The sequence below is a fragment of the Strix uralensis genome, chromosome 21, assembly GCF_047716275.1.
Source record: "Strix uralensis isolate ZFMK-TIS-50842 chromosome 21, bStrUra1, whole genome shotgun sequence".
NCBI lineage: Eukaryota > Metazoa > Chordata > Aves > Strigiformes > Strigidae > Strix > Strix uralensis.
This window is the reverse complement of record NC_133992.1, coordinates 373,940-400,201: the sequence shown is the minus strand read 5'-3', so window position 1 is coordinate 400,201 and position 26,262 is coordinate 373,940. Positions and strand designations below refer to the sequence as shown.

General features: G+C 43.9%; 1 protein-coding gene across 1 annotated transcript in view; it reads left to right on the top strand.

The window, feature by feature from the left end:
- Positions 1 to 487: 487 nt before the first annotated feature.
- LOC141953196 (ankyrin repeat and MYND domain-containing protein 1-like) overlaps positions 488 to 26,262 on the top strand; it is a 33,181-nt gene continuing 7,406 nt past the window's right edge. The window contains 16 exon segments of the mRNA XM_074891641.1: positions 488 to 511; positions 724 to 870; positions 3,251 to 3,687; positions 4,400 to 4,616; positions 5,409 to 5,573; positions 6,607 to 6,665; positions 8,114 to 8,196; positions 8,234 to 8,313; positions 8,790 to 8,865; positions 8,868 to 8,929; positions 11,237 to 11,396; positions 12,022 to 12,131; positions 13,926 to 14,057; positions 14,923 to 15,036; positions 24,581 to 24,676; positions 25,460 to 25,623. Coding sequence (XP_074747742.1) covers positions 488 to 511; positions 724 to 870; positions 3,251 to 3,687; positions 4,400 to 4,616; positions 5,409 to 5,573; positions 6,607 to 6,665; positions 8,114 to 8,196; positions 8,234 to 8,313; positions 8,790 to 8,865; positions 8,868 to 8,929; positions 11,237 to 11,396; positions 12,022 to 12,131; positions 13,926 to 14,057; positions 14,923 to 15,036; positions 24,581 to 24,676; positions 25,460 to 25,623 — 2,126 coding nt within the window.

The following is a 26,262-nucleotide window of genomic DNA, read 5'->3' as shown; positions in this document are numbered from 1 at the left end:
TAGTGAACGCCTTAAAGTGTTTGTGACTGAAATAAATGATGATAACATTTCAGTCAAGAACAGTCAGATGAGCAGGTTGGTAGCTAAGGTTTTCTTCACTGAAGAGATGGGGTTATGGACAACCTTTTGACTTGGCATCTGCACTTTCAAATCCAGCACTACGTTTACCTATGATACAAAATTTTGTCAGTGCTTTCTACTCAAGGGTAGTGCGAGTTTTGGAGTAGCAGTGATCTTCTAAGCAAGTGGTGTGTAAAGGTTTAATAATCCAGTCGCTTCACTTGCATCCGACAATTGATAACTTCATGGTTCTGCTGATTTCAAAACAAAATTGAATGCAGAATGCTAAATGTGTATTGGCATACTGCTCTGTATGAAAGCGGCTGAACTAGATGTTGGTTTAGCCTGTGTCATTTGGCAATGAATCCGAGGATATGAACGCTGAGATAAATCTGCTGAAGTAATCTGAAGTACTGATTGCTATGTGATGGAAGAGCTTCTAGAGAAATTGGTAAAATCCTGTCTGAGTTTTGAAGACAGTGACAAAAATGGGAGTTGAGACTGTGCCCAGTCTTTCTTAACTGTGTAACAGATTCCCCCTCTTCATGTGCCAGTTTCCTGCACATTGTTAGTCCCGCTCTGTTGCCGTAAGGAGGCGATTTCACTTACTTCTGTCCTGTCAGTTGTATCATTCTTGTTGTCTCACCCTCTTTTGGATTACAGAGATACGTGGGACAGTTCTATGTGGACCGCTGCCACGGCAAGGGGATTTGCTACTGGCCCAATGGTTCCAAATTGACAGGTGCTTTTTATCTTGGCCATATAGAAGGCTATGGGACCCTGGAATGGAAGGATGGCAAAAAATTTCAGGTAACTGGAAAAATGCTGTGCTAATACTGTGATTTCCTTGCCTTTCAAAGTCAGAATAAGTACAGGAGAACTTGAGTGTGGGTTTTTTCAAGCAACTCACTTAATATTTTGATTCTTTAGAGCAAAATCATCATGCTTTGATCTCCAGTGAGTTAGGGTGCTCTTTTCAACAGTGTAGCTTCTGCTGTACTCAACTTTTGCATGAGGAAATATTGAAAATAATCATAGAATCATTTAGGTTGGAAAAGACCCTTAAGATCATCAGGTCCAACTGTTAACCTAACACTACCAACTCCACCACTAAACCATGTCCCTAAATGCCACATCTACACTCTTTTAAATACTTCCAGCCACTCCTCCCCAAGCCTGTAGCGCTGCTGGGGGTTGTTGTGGCCCAAGGGCAGCACCCGGCATTTGGCCTTACTGAAACTCCTCCAGTTGGCCTCAGCCCATCGCTCCAGCCTGTCCAGGTCTCTCTGCAGAGCCTCCCTACCCTTGAGCAGATCAACACTCCCACCCAACTGGGTGTCGTCTGCAAACTGACTGAGGGGGCCCTCGATCCCCTTGTCCAGATCATTAAGATCTAGAACTGAACTGGCTCCAGTACTGAGCCCTGGGGTACACCAGCTGTGACTGGCTGCCAACTAGGTTTAACTCCATTCACCACCACTCTTTGGGCTCAGCCATCCAGTGAAGAGTACACCCATCCAAGCCATTAGCAGCCAATTTCTCCAGGAGAATGCTGAGGGCAATGGTGTCAAAGACATTACCTGAAGTCCAGGTAAACACCATCCACAGCCTTTCCTTCATCCACTAAGCAAGTCATCTTGTCACAGGAGATCAGGTTAGTCAAGCAGGACCTGCCTTTTCATAAACCTATGCTGACTGGGCCTGATTTGTCCTGTATGTGCGGTGTGATGGCACTCAGGATGATCCACTCCATAACTGACCCCGGCACTGAGGTCAGACTTGACAAGCCTGTAATTCCTCAGATCCTCCTTCCAGCTCTGTGATGTGATACCATCTGTCCAGAACTAAAAATCTGATGCCTGGAAAAGCTTCTTATTCTAGTACCTAACATACAAGATTTCAGTATTTATTCTCCTTTGATGAAGATCTTATTAGTTAGACAGTACTCTCAAAGGGCATATTAGGATGCCAGCTTCATTTTAAGAAACTGTGGAGATAGCAACCTGAAGTGTCCACGTAGTTGTCTGTTCTTCATCATTTTCCAACCTGATGTTGCTAGTAGAAGCTGGAAATCTTGTTTTCTAAGAGCTTGCAGTGTTCTGTTTTCTTAGAAGGTATATCCGAAGAGTCCTCAGCGTAGGGGAACACTGCTCACCCATTCCTACTGATCCCTGGTTATCTCTGCAATTCATCAAATAATCTAAAACATATAGAGAAACAACATAACAGTCTTTGCATTGAGGAGGTGATCAACAAGAACATAGCATTCTTGCTGAATGTTGACAATGTGGCACTAATTATGGATTTAGGAGAGTTTTAATCTGGGCATATGATGTATAATCTGGAGCTAGGGGAAAAATAGAGAAGCTTCAGATCATAACCATACTCAGAATTTTATTCTCACCAGTGGTAGCACTAGTTTGTCCCACTCCTTTATCTTTGTAGCTGAACAGCTCAATGTGAATTTGCTAATTTTTGCTCCAAATAGGTGTTTTGAGGTTGTGATAGCTTAGTGTGAACCTGTCTTGGACCATATGTGTGATCCAGATATGCATGAATCTGCTTAAATTTGGTATTGCTCATACCTTACCTACCATGGCTAAACTAGGATACCCTTATAGGAAGACTAAAACTCCTGTCCTGTAGTGCTTTATTTGCTACTGAGACTCTTCTGTTGGCACATCTTGTCATGCTTGCAAGGCTGAAGATATCCTAAATCTAGTTACCATTGTAAGAAAAGAAATAATCTGCCTTTTCCAGATTCTGTGTTTGTGTGTCAGATATGTTTGTTTTGATTAGGTAGGAAAATCTAACCAAAAATCTGTCCTGGCCTGAAAGACAGCAGCATGGCTAATGAATCTAATACTGGTCACACTAAAATGAAAAGAGAATCTTGCTCAGGCCCTAAAATCATCAGGAAGTTTCATCTGAACATTACATCCCACCGTAGTTAAATTTAGGGCCTTTCATTGTTCTTGTGCTGGAAGGTTTGTGTTTGCTATTATATGGACCAAAGTGAATAAATAGAAAGCTTTGCTGTTCAGATTGGCTTCAGCAATTATTGCTCTGTTAATAGAGTGTGGACCAGTAAGTCCAGAACCAGCCAGATTAGTTTAAATAGAAACTACACTTTAATTGTACAACTTGTTTGATCTCTGACTGATACTAATGAGTTTACTTGTTTCTTAAGGGGCTGTACAAACCTGATGAGTGATTTGGACCAGGGATTGAGAGCTGTCCAGATGGCTGTCAGGACGTTGGCTTGTGGCTCAGGGATCATCTAATTAAACCGTGTACTGAAGTACCTGTTTGGTTTTCTCTCTTGGATTATCCAGCACACTACAGATACTTTGATGACAATTCTCGAAAGAAGTATATTTCAGTTGAGGAAGACCCTTTTCTCCGTAGCTATAAACGTCTCCCTTTTGATGATAAGGATATTTTCCCTGAAGGAATGGTTGCATATTCTTGTAACACAGATGATCTTACTTTGACTCGCTCCTTCCTGGAAGAGTGTGATGCTTTGTATTTTCAGAACACCCCAAAGCTGCCTGAGGAGGACCATTGGCCTGTTGCAAATGTAACCCCTCTGCTAGTTAGAATGCAGATGCATGTTTATAAGCACAGGTAACTGTTGATGATTTGTTTATTATGTATGGATTTTTAGAAATTGTTATCCATGGGTGTTCGTTATTTTCAGGTTTATGTTGCAGGATAAAAGCTGCACTCCAGACTGGTTTTTATGGCCTTGAAATTACAAGTTGCCAGTGAGGATTTTTTTTTTTTTTTAAAAGAAACAAACAACATATTCATCTCTCAATTCACAAATTTTACTCCTTTAAGTTAAACATCGGTTTTGTTCTGATTACACCTATTAAAATAGTCTTATTACTCATTAACATGTCAGAGTTTCTGCAAGTCCAGTTTTTAAAGAAATTAGGCAAGGGCTGTAGAGACCTGTTCAGACCTTCCCTATTCTGAGAGTGTAGTGTCTTGTGTAGAGGTAGAAATATGGAGAAGCATAGTGCCAGATTTCTGAATGCACTGAAAATCTGGCAAGTGATCCCTTATTGTGCTTGTCTTGACTCTTGTTCTCTTTCAAGGCTATACAAAACATGCTGCAGCAAGTCTACAGCTAGTGGAACTGCCACCTGCACGTCAGTTTTTATGTAGCTCAGCATTTGTATGTGGAGATGCTCTTTGGGCCTGCAGAGTATTTCCTTATTTGCTGTCTTGATAGGAACACAAGCTACATATGCATATTTTATAGTCATAGTTAAAGCAGGTGATGGAAATTAAACCATAAACAAATGTGCTGCACTTCTTACTCCTTTTCTAGGCACTGTCAAATGGAGTTCGCTTCAGATGTCAACCTCATTCTCAGTGGAGCCCGCAGTACTTATGGGCCTCCAGGCCCCAGGGAACTTGCCTCAGAGCAGCTAATTCAGAAGGCAGCAAGAGGAGACTGTGATGGGGTCTCTGCAGTTCTGAGGAGTGGGCTTGCTCATCCAGACATAGCTGACAAACATGGATACACAGCACTTGCTGCTGCTGCTGCTGCTGTAAGACTCTAAGCATGACTCTTTACCACATGATGAGAACATTCCTGCTATAGTGGGCTGAATTAAATTTTTCTCTTGTTTCATTACATAGTGTGAAAGATATGTTAGTAAACAGGAAAAACAGAAAAGTGGTGTGGCATGAGTAGTGTCTGTAATGACTGGTAACATGCCAAACCCCACAGTAAATAAATATCTAAAAGAAGCTCTTCAGTAAATATTAGAGATTATTTCAAATGTCAGGTCTGATTTCAGGTTATGATTATGCAGTGGACTAGATCTATGTTCCTGGCTGTGACTGTGCCCTTACTATTTTTCCTCCTAGCTGAAATCAGATTCAGAGAGAGTTGTTTCGTTGCTGCTGAAAAGTGGTGGTGGCTAGAAACAACTTCAGTTTCTGTAGGAGGGGGGTGAAGTCCTGTCCCCCTCTGCCTTTTTATTCATGCCCTTTTCAGCTACCTCAGTACTTGGCATTCATTGTAAATAGCTAGCAAAATCTAGATAATAATTTAGAACACTGTATTTCTCCTGTAGCCATCTCAGTCACTTTTAGTCTCTTTCTGTGAACTCCTGAACTCCTGTGAAATCCAGTAGTTAAAAATTAGCTGAAAACTGCATGTTCTGAACCCAGTAAGTCATGGTTCAGTATTGTGTTCCTATTTTGTGTGAAATACAAATTTGAATTAGCTAAACAGTGTAGAGCTTTAAAACTGTGTTGTTAATTCTTTCTATGTCAAAAGCTAGAGGTGTGTACATATATGTGCAAGTATGGATGTTTCCCCTCTACAGGTTCATTCCCACAATGATGTTGTCAATCTTCTTCTTGATAATGGAGCTGATGTGAATAAGTGTAGTGATGAAGGATTATCTGCTCTCTCCATGTGCTTTATTCTCTTTTATCCTGAAGAATCCTTTAAGGGTAATATTGCTGAGAGAAGCTTGCACAGTTACAAGGTTCGTTTACTTCTAATCTAAAATGACAGGCTCATAATGTATTATTTCCTCAAGCTGTAAGCTTGCTTTTTAAATTTACTGTGTATACTCCCTAGGAAAAAGTCAGAACTTTTATGCATTTTGCACTCTGAGGGTGCAGCATGATCTCTGCTCTCAATCTCTCTGACTCAAAGGACCAAGCTCCAGTGCAGTTACAAGCTTACTCTGCAATTGAAATAAGGCACTGCATCAATAGCAGAGATGTGGGGCTGTGCTGGCCAGGTGTTTAGCACAATGAAGATGCAGTGGAACAGTTGATGGGACGTACAAAAGCATAAGTAGAACAATAGGATGTAGGTGATTCTCCTGGTACTGTGCAATCCTGCTGGCGTCATGGATGTGGCTTACTCACCATTGTACAAAGCAATTGTACTGTCAGAAGTCTGCTGACCCTTGGGGAGTGCTCTCAAAGGAAGAGTCATATCCCTGGCCTTCCTCCTGCCACAAAGAGAAACACCTGCTCTGGACTTCCTATGCAGGGACACAATATACATTTTGTAGAGAGGGGATCTTTCTGTGTTGGTTTGTGTCTGTCACAGCCTCTGAGGTTCCACAAGAGAAGTGTACATTGCTTTCATTTCTCCTCTGAGTTGAATATGCACCCAGATTTGGAAACATCAGCCTTGTAGATCCTAGTTCCATATTCTCATGCAAACTAATGCAGGTTGAAAATCTGTAACTGTCTTATTTCAGCATTTTTTTTTCTTCTAAATTAGGTGAAGTATACTGGAAGAAACTTTTAACTTTTCTAAACATGTTTTAGACAGGATGGAAATAGAACAAGAAAAATATTCTCTTATTTTAAGATTAAAAAACCCCCCACAAAACCTTAGTTACAAATGACTTCTAAATTATTGCCCTAACAGTTGTTAACAAAATTTCATTATCATTTTATGCTGTGCTGTGTTACTGCTCTGATGTGTTAATATTCTGAGTCATGCATTGGAAGATTTTTTAGTTTTTGTAACCTCTTTTTTTTTTTTAAATCTTTAAGTGGAATGAACAATCAGAATCCTCAGAAACAGTCAGTGTGGCTGAAGGCATAATCTCAGAGTAAGTCTCATGCACTATAAATGGGAGACCAACTCTCATAAACCCTTTTGTATAAAGAAGGTAACAGTATTTCACATATTTCACAGAATTGTGCATCCATTGCAGGGAAAGATATTTTTGTGTTTAACTGGCCAAATCTTGTTTTCATGCCAGTAGAAGCCACTCATTGTTTATACACTCCAAGGTAACTCATGTCAGCAGTGGGCAAAGGTTGCAGCTGAAAAGTGCAGTTCAAGCAAAGGTTGTCATGCTTGAACAACACAAGATTTCTTGTTAGCAGAGTATGAAAAGCTGCTAAATATGCAATGGACACTTGGAGTGTAGTGTAGTCATGAGGAAGGAGAATATATTCACTTTATTTCTTGAAGTCTTGACTACATATGAACTTGATAGTTGTCTTCTGCAAGTGTCTGTTTGGCAGTGGCAACTGAAATGTAGTCCAACTATTTTGCCTTTGTGGCTCTGAAAGGGCCACATTTTGCTTTTGGCTTTGCTTACAGAGCAGTCACCAAAGATGATGAAATTTTTGTGTTGGGTTTTATGGCAGTGTTGGTCATTTTGATATCTTAAAACTCTCAAACTGGAAGTTTTTGGCTGGCCTTCTTGCCTTCATCCCTTACATTTTACTTTTGTGGCACATCCTCCCGCCTCCCATGATTCTTGTCTGAAATATTGTGCATATTGCATGTTGTTCATTGGAATATAATGATCCATTGAATGCAGGGCTTGTGGGTAAAGCTGAGTTAATACCGTGTGTGAAAATGTGAGTGTCTGCTGAGAACACTTCGTGATGGAGTTCATGGGTGATTTCCAACTACTGTTTACCCTTTTTCTTTTTTCTGTTTTTTTGGTGGTGACAGATATTTTTTTAGGGGGTGTGTATGGATAGTTTGCCTCCATGGAAATGCAGATGGCACATGGAATATACTGTCCTAGTCTAGCATAGCTCATGTTCCAGCTTTTGTTTAAGGAAAATACTGCCTTTGGTTTTGTGGGATTGCATGAATGAGATGTGATTGAGGAAAGAACCTTCCAAGGAGTCTTCGATGGCAGGAGGAAGGAGTCTGTTTCTTTCACTAAACAAGTCTAAGACTAAATGTTTGCAAGTTGCACACGAGTGACTGGTGGAGATGCAGGGAACCTTGCCTAGCTTTGCCTGTCTGTTACCATGCAAGGGCTTTTCATAACAACAGGGACTGGTTTTGAGTGACACTCCTTTAGTTTAGAGGGCTGAGATACAGTGGCAGTGCTGTCCCCTCTTCAGGTCATAATGTTGTTGCCGTGGTGGTGTAGGGCAGTTGTGATGCAGCCCTAAAGACTGCCATGTCTTCCCTCTGCTAAGTGAGTTTTCATGTCTGTTACCTGGGAGTCATTTTAGTCCACCAGCTTTTAGAGTTTCCTTGGAAGGTGCTAATATGATATTCTGATATTTTCCATGTCAATTCTAGACGACAGAAGAGATGGGAAACAATCCAACTGCTGCTTCGTAGAGGTGCAGATGCCAATGCGTCATGGGTCCCACCACACCTCTGTTCTTTGCTGTTGACCAGCTTGACCAGCTTGACCAGCTTGACCAGCTGTGGATGCAGAAGCAGTGAAACTCCTCTTAGAAAGGGGAGCCAGGACTGATGTGCGGCTTCCATCCAAGGTTTTACTGGATTATAATTCATAATGTGGGATTCTAGATGTGTACTGCAGCTTCAGTGCCCTACTGTAAAATATCCTGCATGTCAGCATCAGCTTTAGAATGGCCAGAAAGCTGTTTAAAGCAATTATCCTGTTCAAAGATACTATTTTTTAATAGAAAGAGCTCAAGGCTCCTTACTCTCCAAGTATTTTTTTTCTTACCATGTTTCCTGGTTGCCAAGCTTGTGAGTGACTGGGGAATACTTGTGAAGCTGCTCCTCAAGCTGGTAATAGCTGTTGTGATATTTAGTAGGTTTGGTGTCCGGGACCTTTAGTGTTTCACAATCCTGTAACTCTATACTCTAGGTTTATGGTGGCTGTTTGTGAGGCACAGCATGTGGGAAGAGCGAGCTTGGATTATGCTTTGAAAAATATTTAGCACTATTTAAGTGTTGCTTGTGATAAACAGGAGTCTTAATGCTATGTTTATGTTTTCAGTTAGGGGGGTTAACTCCTCTCCACATAGCTGTGTCAATTCCTGGGGAGGAAGGAGTCCAGATAACACAATACTTCCTGATTCTGTCCCAGATCTTAATGCAAGGGCAGAAGATGGAAATGAGATATATGGTCCAGACAAGGTATGTTGCTTTTTGAGCTCATCTTCTTTCAACTGTTGAAATTCAGATTCCACGGAACCTAAGCAGGAAGTTGAGATTCCTGTCTGCTTGATTTCACAGTGAAATCTTTGCATTCCACTGAAAGCTTCTTTAAAAAAAAAAAAAAAAAAACAACCCAGCAGCCACTTGAGGGCTGTAGTATTGGGTTGCAGTAAACATACCCATCTGGGTTTGGTGCTCCACAACATTTGGCTATCATGCCTTATATAAGGCAGAGTTTAGAAGTCTCTTGTGTGTAGTCCACTGAAATGCCTGAAGATATGACTGCAGAAACAGATTCATCTGTGGTGGAACTTGCTTGTTTCATCCCCACGGACTTGGCCTAATACTTCCTTTCTTTCTTTATTTCTCTTTTCCTTGAACCTGGCTGTCTCTGCTAGATTCCTGCAGCATTTGCTGTGCCTCCAGGTTGCAGAAGATCAGCCTAGCAGTAGACTTTTTTGGTAGTATAGCACTTTCTAGTTAGAGTTGCCATTTTTGCTGATAATTCGCTACCGCTGATAGAGCTATACCAGCCATATGTGCTTCTTCTGGCATTTGTTACCTGAGAAATTACTTTAAGTTGTAGTAACAAAATCATGTAGCCACAGAACAGTTGAAAGATTGGAAAGGACCTCTGATGATTGTGTAGTACAATACCCCTGCTGAAAGCAGGATCAGTTATAACAGGTTGCTCAGGATCTAGGCCAATTAGGTTTTGAGTATCTCTAAGGGTGGAGACTTCACAACTTCCCTGGGCAACCTGTTCCAGTGGCAACACTTCTCCTAATGCAACCCAATGCTGTTGACCTTCTTTGCTGCAGGGGCACACCGCTGGTTTATGTTCAACTTGTCCACCAAGACCTCCAGGTCCTGTTCTAGAAGTTTTTTCCCGTCTGCATGTACTGGTGCCTGGAGTTATTCTTCCCTAGGTGCAGGGAATACAACAATTTCCTTTTGTTGAATTTAATAAAATTCCTCTCTGTCCAGTTCTCCAGCCTGTCCAGGTCTCTCTGAAAAGCAGCACAACCATGTGGTGCATTAAACCACACTTCCCCATTTTCTATCGTCTGTGTACTTGCTGAGGGTGTGCTGTGTCCCAGCATTGAGGTCATTAGTGAAGACATTAAATATTATTGGCCCCAGTGTCTGCCCCTGTGGTACAGCACAGCTGGACTTTGTGCTGCTGGTCACAACCCATGATCCTCCTCACTGTCCATTTGTTTAGTCCAAACTTCTTCAGCTTGTCTATGAGGGTGTTATGGGAGACAGCATTGAAAGCCTTGCTAAAGTCAAGGTAAACTACATTCACTGCTTTCCCATCTTTCACCAAACTGGCCATCTTATGCTAGAAGGCTATCAGGTTTGTCAGGCATGATTTCTCCTTTGCAAATACATGCTGACTGCTTCCAGTCACCTTCTCATCTGTAGTATGTCTGGAGACGGCTTCTCAGAAGATTTTTCCATCAGTTCCATAAGCTGAGGTGAGGCTGACCAGCTTGTAGTTCCCTGGTTCTTCCTTCCATTTTGCCAGAAATGCAAAGAAATTCCTCAGAAACCTCCCCTGCTCACCATGACCATTCAGAGGTAACCAGAGTGGTCTTGCAATGATACTGGCTGGCTCCCCAGCATACCATCAGGTCCTAATCAGTTAAAAAAGAAGTTGGCTTATGTAACTAGACTGATGAAATTTATCTGGTCATGACAAGGACTAAGGTGATTGCAGGACAGGGAGATTTAGATGGCTTTATCAGTTTGTATTTTAGTACTTTGTCCTTAAGTATTAAACAGGAGAACTTAAAAACTATTTATCAACAGGACTTAGTTACAGAATGCCCAGACACAGATTTACGTTCTCAAATATCACTTCTGTTTTTTATATTGATCTGGTGGCCCTATATTCATAGACATAAATGAATGACGTGAATGAGCTTGACTCAAGGCAAGCCCTTTGTATCTGAAAGCTTGCTTCTTCCCTCCACTCCCTTCACTGTATCGTTTGGCCCAGTAAAAGTTATTAGCATATATCTCTCAAATTTGACTTCCATAGATTTCTCCAGTGGTTTTATTAAACTTCTTAGTGTGCAGTGTGAAAGCAGTCTGGCAGATGAGACCTGAATGTAGAGAAGAAAGTAGAAAAAGGGTGGCAGTTGCTTTTGTGGGGCTGAACAACAAGTCTTGTCCATGATTGAGATCCAGATCAATGGGTGACCAGGCAGGTTTATTTTCTGTTAACTTGTCTTTAAGCTGTGTTGTAAATGTGGACATCATTTTGCTTAGATTCCTCAGCATCAAGCCAGAGGAGCCAACTTGAGAGGTGCTGTCACTCTGCAACTGAGAAATGAAGCAGGACCACCACAAGAGTACTTTTCCTCCTATAGTGGTCCTGTCACTGAAGAAGGTGGAAGGAGTGCGTTGCATATTGCATGCGAAAGAGAGGATAACAGTGAGGTAAAGATGATAGCACCTGAGGCTCTGCTCACAGGGAGTAGTTCTAAGATAATCTCAAATGACATAACTTGGTGGTGAAGACATTTCATTCCTCTAAGCAGCTGATTGAATACCAGAAATAAACTCTTTTTCTACTGACCTATTAGTGTTGTAGTGATTAAAAATCTATGAGCACTCGAGGAAAAAATGTTTCTTAAATCTTTGGAGTTCTGTTTGACAAGAGAAGCTCCTTTAGTCGAGTTTCCATTGGTTAATTGGCCATTAACTTAATCATCCACAAGGCCAATTTGAAGTTAGATGGTCTTAGTTTTGGCATGCACTAACCTCTGTGCACTTGATTTTGTACTATAGTAACATTCTTCTAGCAGATTTGGGATGTATACAGTTGGAGAAAAGTATTTGAGAGAGGAGACCTACTTCTTCAGAAGACACCACTATGCTTGGGGTTTTCAGTCATGAGGGAGTAGATGTCTATTTTTACTATTAATATAGTTTAGGTGAAAGGTTTGAATGTCTTTTATGCTGCTCATTTTATTAATTATACTGTTATTATTACATTTAATATTAAAAAGTTAACTTTATTGTGATCTAACTCTACCTTTTTCCACTGCCCTTGCCTACAAAACATGCCAGGGATGTTATCCGCCTCCTTTTAATGCATCACGCAAACCCAAACACATTGTGGAGTGGCCATTCACCACTTTCCTTAGCAATTGCCAGTGGGAATGACTTGGTGAGCATCTTTAAGTTCCTTCATATTTTGGGATGTACTTCTTCATTCATGTCTGCCTTCTCTGATGACAGCCAAATGACATAATGTATGGTTCTTGCAATCATACACTCTTAGTGAAAATAATAAAGTTTTTACTTTTATTTCAAACCTATGAATGTTTCATGAGCCGAACTAGAGGAGTACTAAAGGACAATAGTATGAGGTAGCCAGAAATATTTGTGTGGGACTCAGAAAGGACTAACATTTGGAGAACTGTGTTCATTTTATGAATCACAAGAACATTCAGTTCTCTTACAGGCTGCCTCCCTACCTGGAGCAACCCAACCAAACACCAGAAGACTTGCTTCTGGGTATAAGACAAAAGTGTAGCCATTGATGGTAAGAATTATGCTGTTCTGTGAAAAGATTAATGATCAGTCGTAGAAAGGATTTGGTTGTAACGAGGCTCAGCACTCCACAGATGAGGCTTATAGGTCACACAGTAGAATTCAGTGTGTGAAGTTAGCACCTGTCTTCCTGAGCAGGGGATGGGCTCCCTTCTGCCCACACTGGGCCCATAAGAGCAGGTCCACAGAAGATATGCAGCCAAAGCAGGTGATGAAGCAGATATGTCTGCAGTACTCCTGAATAGAGCTCGGTGTGGCCAGGCTCCTGGCTCATCTTTGTGGAAAGCAAGGCAGGAGAATAATGGGGTGAGAGTGGCACCCTGACTCCCCATGGAGCTCAGCTCTTGTGCAGCCAGCACACCAGGCCATGGCAAGAACACTTGTAAGGGGCAAATGTGACTGATTGCAGCCTAGCGGTCCAGATAGACTGAAAGGGGCAGGGTTGGAGTGTGATTTCTGCTTCCCTGTTTCCTTTTCTCCAGTACAAAAGCACACAAATAATCCAGAGAAGCATTGCTTTGGAAACACAGCTATGTGCAAAGCTAGGGGGAAACCCTTTTTAGTATCTTTGATGAAATCAACATTCGACCTTTTGTTCTGTCACTACAAAATTTATACTTTTCATAGGACAAATGGTAGGACATAATAGGAAATACCTGTTATGTGTTGCTATTCTTTAACTATATTCCTTCACTGAAAGGATATCAAATATCTATTAAAAAAACCCTGGATGCAATATAATATGGAGCTAGAGTGTGGCCTATGAAAGGGATTATAATAGAAGTGGCTACAACTGTATACAAAATTAAATAGATTCGGTATCAAGTGTTTGAACCTGAACCTTTTTCCTTACACCATCTTCATAATTTTTAAGACAGTTTTGGTATTTTTCAGGGCAAAAGTGGGGTTTTGCAACACAAAAAAATTTAAATTTCATGGTGTTGAATGATATGAAAAATCCTATATCCAACATCTTCTACTGCTTCTCCCACTTTCTCAGAGGCTAATGTCTGATGAACTAATGATCTAACAGGCTGCAATTGATCAACAACTAATCCTTATCTTTGTGGTAAAACATTTTTTTAAAAAAATACACTGTATGAATCAGACCAGGTGATTTTTAAAGCTACCCTCTCATGTCTTTGATACTGCTGTTTGGTCAAGTATTCCATGGTGACATTATGATTCATGCTAAAAGAAGTGAAAACTACTGTCCGATGGACTAAATTTTTGTGTGCAACTGAAGCTATGACAAATACTAGCAGATACTCCAAGTGTGCTGTGGTAAATACTGTAAAGCTCTAGGGTCTTGACTGATCTGGCTATGGTCCCACTTTCCTGCTGTAGAACAGTCAATAATGGCTTCTCTGGTCCCTAATTTGTCACATTTGTGTATGCACGTTTGCAGGCAGTGGTTGAACTCCTCAAACATGGGGCTGACCCAAATCTGCCGTTAAGTGGAGCAGTAAGAAGTGCCCTCTGTGCAGCTGTCAGTACAGCGTATGAACAGCAGAGAACGACAGCACAAAGGATTGCTTTGGTGAGATAACATCTGGCTGTCTGTTGGTTTTTTAAACTTCAGAAAAACAGTGATTTTTGTCAGATGCATTGAGTCCCCTTTCTCTTTAATGGATAAGCTGATTTTTTTTCCCAGAACAGTTAATTCATGTCTATTCTAAAAACTATTTGTTTCTGTCTTGAGAAACAGGGGTTTTGTGTGAAAATTAATTTTCATGTTTGAGTAAAGAGGATGATAACCTGCTTGTGTAGAAGAGGAAAAACTACATTAAAGTCAAATGGGATGGTTGTAGTGGCCATAGCCCTGTCAAATCTGACTGTTATGTTTATAAACACAAGCAGGGAAGGGAGATGCATTGTGTTTGGTTGTTATTGTAAAGTGGTCAGTACCACTTGTGACGAGTGCACTTTCTCATCTGTGATGAGGTCAATGGCAGCGTTTGGCCTTGTGAAAATTGGAGCTTTTCTCCTTAAGCCAGGGAGCACAGGGCTGATCTCATTCAGAGTGCAGGTGAAGAAGGCTGTAGCTGCGGGGTCTGGGAGCAATTTCCCCAGCTGGGTTCTGTTCTGCCCCCTCCCTCACTAGCTGTCCCTGCTTCACTTGTTGCTGCAAGATATCCAGAATATTCACTTGTTGCTGAGATATCCAGAAACAAATAGCAATTGCTTGCAAGAAGGTTTTACTTACAAAATGCATTTAGATTTGACAATTCATCATCACCTCTAAAGGGACAGAAGAAATGTATGGTTTGGTGCACAAAACAGAGGTTCTCACAAATAGAGGTTAAGCTCTGATGCTCAGTCCTGTCTCTCTAGCTGTGGTGTAAATGCAATTTTCTGGGAAGGTTTTCTTTTTGCTTGGATGTGTAATGATTTGATTTCTTCAGGTTGATAAGGTGCTTGAAGCTGGCGCAGATATCCTTGCACCAGTTACTCTTAGAGAAGGACAGAGAAAAGCTGTGGGAACAGTTGTTGACTATGCCTATTATAAATATTATCAGGTATGACTTCACTTCCCATATCTGAAAGTACTGTGCATTTGCATCCATTGAAATACATGGCCTGTTGCATCCTTATGAATTGTCTAGGGCCTTCTTCAGAAACTTTCATGGAAAACTGCTTTTTCTCTTCATTTGTTGTGAGACTCAGTTCAGTACCAAATGAAACATTAATCACTTAAAGTCTGAATACCTCTAATAGTTTTGCCTGTGAAGGCAATCCTTGCTGTCACATATTATAGTAAGGTTCCAATCATAGCCAGATTGGAAAGAGTTCCTCATAATCTTAAACCCAGGCATTAAAACTGAAAGTAATATGTGTTTCCATGAGGCTTCAATCAAATCAGGAGAAGTTATTATGGGTTATATATTATGGTAATTTTAGATCAATCTAGCTATGATTTAGATCCAATCAAGCTATGATTGGATATTATTGATCAAACTTTAAAACAATGGATTTCCTAAATAAAATATATATTTAAATAAAACACGCATTAAAATATGTATAATGTATTGTATATTATATATTGTATATAAACCAACTAAAATATGTATTTACTAAACAAATACATGGATTTACTAAAGTAGTCTTTAATCATTTATTAATCCCTTATAAAAAGAATCTTACTGTGAAATATAACTAATAAATTTCTGCCTGATGCTTTTTTTTCTGGATATATTTTTTTAAAAAAACTTCTAAAAGGCCTGGGATTTTGTGACAGTTCTAATTAGAACTAATGTAAGATTCTTTTTTTTTATAGCTTTCTTATTAACAAGAAAATTTACATGATAAGCAGATTGTTTATCTCTGGAACATAAACAGTAGTTCTTCTGAAAAGAAAAAAGTAGTGGTGCACCTTGTTCATGGAGCAGCCTGCTTAGAGCTGATGAGGGTTATTGCATCCCACGCTAATGTTCTATGTAGACATTAAGTTGTGATTTCTTTGCTTGCAATCGCAGCTGATCCTCAAACAGGAAAACAAATTAAGCAGTTTATAGCTGTAATCACAGGTCAAACTTGATTACCACACTCCAGGTACCTTCCTTACTTTCCTGCCTTGCTCTGGACTTTTGTCTGTACTCTCCTTGCTGGCACTCGCTACAGGAAAGCAGTATGGGGAACTGAGGAACATAATAGTGGACAAGCAGTGCCCCCTAGCTGTCTTTTCATTTCCAAGAAACTTTTTGGTGCTTCCAGAAGTGCTGGGAGAGAAGCACTCTGCAAGATGAGGACAGCTTCTAAGTACAAGGTCCTGCACCAGGGTCAGGGTAACCCCCAGTATTGATACAGGCTGGGGGTGAAGGGATTGAGGGCAGCCCTGTGGAGAAGAACTTGGTGGATGAAAAGCTGGACATGAACTGACAATGTGTGCTCGCAGCCCAGAAAGCCAGCTGTACCCTGGGCTGCATCAAGAGCAGTGTGGCCAGCAGGTCCAGGGAGGGGATTCTGCCCTCTCCTCTGCCTCATGAGACCCCCCTGCAGTGCTGTGGCCCGCTCTGGGGCCCCCAGCACAGGAAAGGCAAGGACCTGTGCGATGGTTTAGGCCCTGCCGGGGTCTGAGACCACGCGGCCGCTGCCCCTCCCCCACAAAGGGAGTGAAATACAAAGCCCCAAGACTGAAATAAGGAAAGGTTTAATACAACAGTGCAATAGCAACACAACAAACAACAACAGTAATAGTGATAGCAATTAACAGAGCAAAATAGCTACCAAATACAGCAGTGAGAGGAGCAGATGTACAAAACCCACACGTGCACCGCGCTCCCGCGCCAGGAAAAATGTGACCTGCCAGAATGTGACGTCCGCATGGTATCTGAATAACCCGGCTAGAGCTCCCCCCCCCCACTGCTGGGGAAACTTAACCCTATCCTGGTTAAACCAGGACATAATCCACCCCTTTATTCTATACCATGTGCGTCACATCCAGCTGCCACTTAGCAATTAGCATTGACAAGGAAAAATTAACAAAAACACAGTATAACTCACGGTGTGTTTTCACCCACAATCAAGTCCCCTTGTGGCACGCATCGGACCTCTCCTTCCTTCTGCATCACCCACCAGGTGCACCCAGGTCCTTGAGCAAAAACAATCCCGTGGATGAGTTTGCCTTTGCCCGGCACAGGACTAACCCAGACCATTTTTCCCAGCAGGTCCCTCATGCGCACCACAGGGACTCTATCCCCGTCCACAACACGTGGAAGTTTTGACTGAGCCGGGCCAGCTCGATTGGCAGATCCTCTTGTGTTGACTAACCAAGTGGCCTTTGTCAGATGTGTGTCCCAGTGTTTGAAGGTTCCACCCCCCATTGCTCTCAATGTAGTTTTTAACAGTCCATTGTAGCGCTCGATCTTCCCAGAGGCTGGTGTGTGGTAGGGGATGTGGTAGACCCACTCGATGCCATGTTCTTCTGCCCAGGCATCTATGAGGTTATTTCGGAAGTGAGTCCCGTTGTCCGACTCAATCCTCTCTGGGGTGCCGTGTTAACACAGGACTCGCTCTTCAAGGCCCAGGATGGTATTTCGGGCGGTGGCGTGGGACACTGGATAAGTTTCGAGCCACCCAGTGGTTGCTTCCACCATTGTGAGCACGTGGCGCTTGCCTCGGCGGGTCTGTGGCAGTGTGATGTAGTCGATCTGCCAGGCCTCTCCATATTTATATTTCATCCATCGATCTTCATTCCGCTGGGGCTTCACCCGTTTGGCTTGTTTGATTGCAGCACATGTCTCACATCCGTGGATGATCTCTGCGATGGTGTCAATGGTGAGGTCCACCCCTCAATCTCGAGCCCACCTATATGTTGCATCTCTGCCTTGGTGGCCCGAGGTCTCATGGGCCCACCGGGCTATGAACAGTTCACCTTTACGCTGCCAGTCCAAGTCCACCTGAGCCACCTCGATCTTAGCAGCTTGGTCCGCCTGGTGGTTATGTTGATATTCATCAGTGGCTCGACTCTTGGGTATATGGGCGTCCACATGGCGCACCTTCACAACAAGGTTCTCCACCCAGGCTGCAATGTCCTACCATACTTCAGCGGCCCAGATGGGTCTGCCCTTGCGTTGCCAGTTGTTCTGTTTCCATTGCTGCAACCACATCCACAGGGCACTTGCCATCACCCACGAGTCAGTGTAGATATAGAGCCTCGGCCACTTTTCTCGCTCAGCAATCTCCAAAGCCAATTGGATGGCTTTCACCTCTGTGAACTGGCTCGATTCACCTTGTCCCTCAACAGCTTCAGTGGTTTCTCGTGTGGGATGCCACACTGCAGCCTTCCATCGTTGATGTTTTCCCACAATGCGGCAAGACCCATCAGTGAACAGGGCATATTGTTTTTCTTCCTCTGGCAGCTCGTTATATGGTGGGGCCTCCTCAGCACGTTTCAGTTCCTGTTCTGGTGACATCCCAGAATCTTTGCTCTCTGGCCAGTTTGTGATCACCTCCACTATTCCTGGGTGGTTGGGGTTCCCTGTTCGAGACCGTTGTGTTATCAACGCAACCCATTTACTCCACGTGGCATCTGTTCGTGGTGTGTAGAGGAAACCTTTCCTTTGAACGTCCATCCCAGCACCGGCAGTCGGGGTGCCAGGAGGAGCTGTGTCTCAGTGCCAACCACTTCTGAGGCAGCCCAAACTCCTTCGTACGCTGCCAGTAGCTCCTTCTCAGTCAGGGTATAGTTAGCTTCAGAGCCTTTGTATCCCTGGCTCCAAAAGCCTAGAGGTCGGCCTTGGGATTCCCCAGGTGCTCTCTGCCAAAGGCTCCAGGAAGGGCCATTCTCCCTGGCTGCAGTGTAGAGCACGTTCTTAACCTCCTGCCCTGCCCGAGGGCCACTGCCTGGGTAACCTGCTTAATTTGTTCAAAGGCTTGTTGTTGCTCAGGGCCCCATTCAAAATCGTTCCTATTGCGGGTTACGTGGTAGAGAGGGCTCACAATCAGGGTGTGGTTTGGGATGTGCATCCTCCAGAACCCCACAGCGCCCAGGAAAGACTGAGTCTCCTTTTTAGTGGTTGGTGGGGCCATGGCTGTTATCTTGTTTATCACCTCCATTGGGATGTGGTGACGCCCATCTTGCCATTTTATTCCTAGGAACTGAATCTCCCTTCCAGGCCCCTTAACTTTCTGTCACTTGATGGCAAAACCAGCCTTCAGGAGGATTTCGATTATCTTCTTTCCTTTCTCAAAGACTTCCTCAGCTGTGTCCCCCCATACAATGATATCGTCAATGAACTGCAGGTGTTCCGGAGCCCCACCTTTCTCCAGGGCAGTATGGACCAGTCTATGGCAAATGGTGGAGCTGTGTTTCCACCCCTGGGGCAATCGATTCCAGGTGTACTGGATACCCCTCCAAGTGAACGCAAACTGTGGCCTGCACTCTGGTGCTATTGGGATGGAGAAGAACACGTTAGCGATGTCAGTCGTGGCGTACCACTTGGCTGCCTTCGACTCCAGCTCCTACTGGAGCTCTAGCATGTCCGGCACTGCAGCACTCATCGCTGGCGTAACTTCATTCAGGCCACGGTAGTCCACGGTCAGTCTCCATTCGCCATTAGGCTTTCTCACTGGCCATATAGGGCTGTTGAAAGGTGAATGAGTCTTGCTGATCACCTTCTGGCTTTCTAGTCGACGGATCAGCTGATGGATGGGGAGCACGGAATCTCGGTTAGTGCGGTACTGCCACCGGTGCACCGTCTTTGTAGCAGTTGGCACTCGCTGCTCTTCAACCTTAAGCAACCCCACCACCGAGGGGTCCTCTGAGAGGTCAGGTAAGGTGGACTATTGCTCAACCTCCTCCAGGGCAGCTATACCAAAGGCCCACGGGTACCCTTTTGGGTCTTTAAAGTACCGTCTCCTGAGGTAGTCTATACCTAGGATGCACGGGGCATCTGGGCCAGTCACAATGGGGTGCTTATGCCAGTCCTTCCCAGTTAAGCTTACTTCAGCTTCTAATAGGGTCAGCTGTTGGGATCCCCCTGTCACTCCGGAGATGCAGATGGGTTCAACCCCACTGTGGCTTGATGGCATCAGGGTGCACTGTGCACCAGTATCTACCAAGGCCTTATATTCTTGTGGGTCTGATGTGCCAGGCCATCGGATCCACACCTTCCAGTAAATCCGATTATCCCTTTCCTCCACCTGGCTGGAGGCAGGGCCCCTCTAATCCTGCTCAGCATCACTCACTTGTTCTAAGAGTGACTCCTGCAAGAATGACTCACTGGTCCCCTCAAGAGGGTCAGGCATAACGTTGGCCATTCTATTCTGTCTGGGGGATTTCCGACTGGACACTGGAGCCGCGTTTGTCTTGGAAGACTCCCCTTTCATGGTGGTCTTCCCTTTCAGCTGCTGTACTCGTGCAGCTAGGGCGGGAGTGGGCTGTCCATCCCACCTCCCCATGTTCTCCCCATGGTCGCGGAGGAAGAACCACAGGTGTGTACCTTCCACTGCCCTTCTCTTGGGTGGGGAAATGTCTGCTCCTAATGGCTGAGACATCGGCCCATGCAGGTGGAATGTAGGACATGTCCTCTTCCACTTTCTGGAGCCTCTGAGACAGTTCCTCTACAGCTGAAACCCAGGCATGTTGGGAGGAAGGGAGACTTCCCTCATATTGCCAGAACTGGCCAATCACTTCGTCCATTGTTTGAGTCTGGGTGTCTCACCACCAGGACGCTACTGCTAATGCTTTGGAATGTGCTTCTGGTGCACTTTGCAGGAACTTCTGCCACATCAACTGTGTGCAAGGGGCCTGATCTGGATGCATTGGTGACCGCTCATCATTCAGATCACCATAAACCGTATCAAACACAGCCAATTCCCTGAGGTTCTGAATGCCATTCTCCATGTTGGTCCACTTGCCTAACCGACATAGGACATCATCCTTGTAGGGGTACCTCTCCCTCACACTGAGCAGGAGTCGCCTCCAAAGGCTGAGGGTTTGAGTCTGTTTCCCTAGCGCTTTGTCAATGCCAGCCTCCCTGGACAAAGATCCCAGCTGCTTGGCCTCTCTCCCTTCCAGTTCCAAAACACCAGCTCCACTATCCCAGCATCGGAGCAGCCAGGTGAAAATCTGCTTGCCTGGAAGGCGGCTGAAATCCTTCCGCATATCTCGCAACTCACTCAGGGATAGAGATCGGATGATTACCTCCGGCTCTTCCTCCTGCGCTCGCGATGGGCCTGGCTCATCATCACCCTGTACACTGCAAGGGGATTTTTTGGTATATTTGGTTTTCCATATCAGGGCGACTGGTACTGGCACTGCTTGTCCCTCTGGCCCAGCTGCTGGGCTGGTGGAGGTGACTGGTACTGGCACTGCCTGTCCCCCTGGCCCAGCTGCTGTACCAGTAGGTTCACTTCCAGATCCTGCAGCCCTTTCTCCCCCTTGAGGGCAGTGAACAGCGTTAAAGATGACACGGGAGACATGGGCAAGCCCCCAGCACATCGCAGCAATTTGTGTCTCCCAGGGTTTGTCAGATTGGCAACACACCTTTTCCAAACACTCCACCTATCAGGAGGCCTATCAGGACTCTGCATTTGTTCAGGAGTGAAATCCCAAAACGTTGGGGGTGACCACTGACTCAGGCACTTGCCCATCTTTTCCCACACACCTTGCCACTCATAACTATCTGCCCTCGGGGCAGGTTTCCAGGTGGTGCTATTGTTGGAGAAGTACCACATGGCCCAAAACAAGATCTGGCAGACATTGAGAAAGCATTGTGCTGCAAGCACACTGGCCTGGGTGCTCCAGGGATAGCTGAAACTCTCAAAAACCGAGAGAATCTCTTCCCCTGGCTCACCCGTAGAGGGGATGAGACCCCTAACAAAGGCCCAGGCAGCAAACAGGTACTGGTTCACCCCCACAAGCAGTGATACAAGCACATTATAAGCAGTCTGCAGCCAGTACAGCAAAACAAGACCCTTGAGACATTTCCCACCAGTAACAAACCCCAGACTGGGAGCACACAGTGGGTATAAGGATTAATCCAGCCCCACCACACAAGCAAGCTGGCCAGCATTGCAAATGTTCCTTATCAAACAATACAAGTCAAACCAGAAAAAATGCACCTAACAGATTGCTCTAACACACCTTCTCCTTTTGTCCTTATCTCAACCCTCTCGTGCCCCACGTTGGGCGCCAAAAAGGCTGTGGTGGTTTAGGCCCTGCCGGGACCCGAGACCACACTGCCGCTGCCCCTCCCCCACCCTTGGACCGGACGGGGCAGGGAGTGAAATACAAACCCCGGGGTTGAGATAAGGAGAGGTTTAATACAACAGTGTAACAGCAACAAACCGAACAACAACAAGAACAAGAACAATAACAGTGATAACAATGAACAGAACAAGAGATATACTGCACAGATACAGCAGTGAGGGGACCGACCGAACAAAGGACGTCTCTGCTCTTCCCGCACTTGGGCGCCCGGACCTGACGTCAGCATGGTATTGAATAACCCGGCTAGAGCTCCCTCCCCACTGCTGGGGAAACTTAACCCTATCCTAGCTGAGCCAGGACAACTTTTCAGTGAGATTGAGAGTAAATCCATCTTGCAGGGTTTGGAAGAACTGTGGAATATCATCCATCAGGAATGCTTGACCAGAAGGAAGTGGGTTAGAGAAATGGATGAATCCCTCCTGAAGGTTGAAAAGAGTTGAGCTGATAAAGTGAGCTGTAGTCTTAATAGCTGTTAATTAAGCATAAGGTGATTATTTTCTGATAATTCTGGGTGCAGAGAGTAGCTTGCTTCCACAGGAGTGGAAACTCTGGTGGGGCAACTGAGGCACAGACTCTCCAGAAGTCCAGAAGGAAAAAGAGATTTTATTGTTACAACAGTACATACTTATGCTCTCAGATGCTGTCGGTAAAGCTCTTAGTTCATAGTCAACAAATCAGCAATTAGACAGCTATCAACCTTTTCTCCTATCAGCATCAGACCACTCTAACACGCGCTGTGCAGACCAATCACCCTCTCGTTCACGCGCTGTTCTCACAGCAGTAACTTCTCACAGTTCAGTACTTTTCCACAGCTCAGTGTTGCAGCTGTCCATTGTTTTTCCCTGCCACCTTGGCACAACACAGCAGTTTCTGATCTTTCTTCCAAGGCCTGTTTTTCATCAAAGCCTAGCTATTTCTCAGAGGCTGTGCGAGGCTGACAGGCCAATGTCTCCCACACATTGGACATCACAGTAAATGTTCAGATAAAAAAATAAGGATTTCCATGAGGAAATCCTTGCTGCTTTGTCCTTGCAGGCAAACAAAATCTGTCTGTGATACTTGTGTCAGTTTGTCCTGTCTTTGTAACGTAGACATGATGATAGGTCCAACCGTATCACCAGTAACTTTTCTGTTTGAGTAGTTATGAATGTGAGAGACGAGAAACCAGGCCTGTGAGAAACTAAGAAAAACAGCCTGAGAAAGCAAAAGTTGAGGCTGATCAAAGAAATGCCTCAAACACTCGCAAGACAAAACTATGAGTCACAGGGTGCATTCTGTGGAGGTCGAAGCTGATAAGGCTGCCCGAATAACACAAGATGGGACTGGAGGAGGGAGCCCTGTGAAGACAGGACAGCTCTGCTCTGGTGCACCTGGCCAAAACTTCAAGGGCCATCTGTCCGGTGAATGACCTTTGCTTCATTATCCACGAAATGCATATTAAAGTTAACACCCCTCAATATGCTAACAAGGGCTAACATGATCATGTTAATTACATCATCCCATGAAACACCTCACCCCTCCCCGTACATGGGATACGTAGGTATGGGGGTCGACCTAGGGGATGGACCCAAGGAAAGTGGGTATAAATCAAGAAGGGAAGGGGGGGGGGGCGCGGCCTGGGGAGAGAGAGTACAGGGAAGCGAAGAAGACAGATGCCAGCAAAAAAGACGGATGTCTCCCGTGCCTCCCGGAACCCTCGTCGGCAGGAGCAGCGCAGAAACCCAGACCGGTGATCTGTATTTCCCCATTCCCTCTATCTCCCTCTTTTCCCTTTCCTATTAAGCAATGCAAGGCATATTATATTGCTTGCCACAACTTGCTATATACTTAGCCAACTATCGTGTGTTCAATTAGTACATTGTGAGTAGTTAATAAATGTTTAGACTTGGAGACTTGTTGTCCGCTCCATTGGGGATTTGCGAATCTGAGTCATTTGTCCCCCTCGTCTGAGCGGGACGTGACAATGAAAAATACCAGAAATGACCACATCTGCTTAAATTTCGTGTCTGCTTGAAACAACCGCTGGTGGATTCACTACAGATATCTGACAGACAGTTGGTTTCATTTCTAAATTCAGATTGCAGGCTGTCTGCAGAGCAGTTATCACAGATATTAAAGAGAAATCAGTTGAGTGGTAACAAAGTGGAATGTTTTAGTTACTATTTTTATGAATGATTAAAAATTCAGTATTTAAGATAGGTGTTTTAATATTCACTTCTCAATCTGTCTATCAGCCAATTGAATTTATTTCAATGGGAAAAAATTGCCTTGTTCATATCAGTGCTTAGTTTAGGGAATTGACATTTGAGCTATACAGATTTTTTTTTTAAAATTCTCTTATTGCACAGATAACAGCTGTACTGAGGAAGTATGCTGTGATACTGGAGGAGATTGCCGCCTTCTTGTCAGATGACGTTTACAGGTTCATGAATTATGAGGCCATGGTGAATCTTTCATATCGAGAGTCTCTTTCTACCTGTGAGAAGATAGCAATCTGAACATTCCCAGAATGTCTTTTTTTCCAACTGAAATTCATTATTTCTACCTGCAATATATGAGCGATTTCTATTTTGCATGCCATTCTGTTACGGAGGCTCCCAAATGAGCAACCAACCACCAAAAATAAAAAATTAATTATTAACACACTTAACTAGCTCTCCGTAAATTACAGGTTCAAATGTCTGTGAGAGGAGAACAGCACAACTTTCTAGGGTTTAACGGCAACCCAAAGCGCATAACAAAGAACTCTATGGGGTTTAACAGCAACCCAAAACGCTCTATCACTCACCTAACAAGTGAGGGCTCTCAACCTCGAGGACCTGCTCAGGGCAGCGTCCTGACCCAAGGCACCTCGAGGAGTTTCCTTGGGCAGCGTCCTGACCCAAGAGGAGAGTCTTCGACCGCAGCGTGCTGCTCCAGGGGCAGAGCACAAAATGGCTCCCCCAGGGGACTCCATTTATACCGAGGCCGAATCTGATCTGTAGTCAAGAGCGGCTCCCATTGGCCAAAGGCCCCAATTACCGCGAAGCCCTGAGAACAAAGGCAGCCAGGAGCTGCTGTACTTCAGCAGCCAAGAAGCTCTGCTTTCATTGGGCGGATGCACCTGCCACACATTCTTTATCTTCTGTATTCTTTTTCCCTCATTTTACATAGATCAGGCAATTTATGGGGTTTTTTTTGCATGTTCTATGCTGCTTTTATTCCTGTTTTTATTGTTTAATATGCAGATGATTACCAGAGCCCTGCTGGCTAACCAGAGGGCAATTGCCAAGCTGTTCTTCAATCTAATGAAATCAGAGATGATGAAGGAATTATCACATCGATTGAAATGGCAAGACAGAGTCAAGGTCTGGAAGCTCATCCAAAAGAACTCTGTAGTTCACAGTTTCAGGTCAGAAATATTACAATTTTGGACTATGAATAACACAAAGTGACTAGTGTTCACTTGTGTTTTCTATAAGCAGTAGTATTTGATCATTTTTCCATTATAAAACTAAAAGGCTAAAAGAACTTGGCCTTCTTTTTTTTACCTGGTATGTGTAAAACCTCCTTTGTATTTGTGTTTCAAACATGAAGTTTTCCCAAACAGCTATTTACTTGAACATGTTCTTCCATCCTAAGAGAATTTATGGAAATTAAGAAATACTGAATCCCCCAACTGTGAAAACAGAAATGGAAAATATGATAACGCATCAGATTTTACTTAGTCAAAGGAGACTGGAGCTTTTGCAGCACCTTGGGTATGACAAAAGAGAGAAGAGGAACAAGGGAAAATAGAATTCTTTCTAGAGTTAATGAGGGAGTTGACTACAAAATGCACTTTGCTCCCTTTCAGTGTGTGACTGTACACTGCAGCAGTAAGGCTAAAGAAGAGCCTAAACTTCTTTAGTAAAGCTCTTTTTAATGGAAAAAATACATTCTTGGTTTTCAGTGCACTAGTTACGCTCAGTAGAGGCGATCAAAGGCTCGCAATGCAGAAACACAAAAGTAAATCTTACTAACAATTGAAATGTAGTAGAAAGGGGCAGAC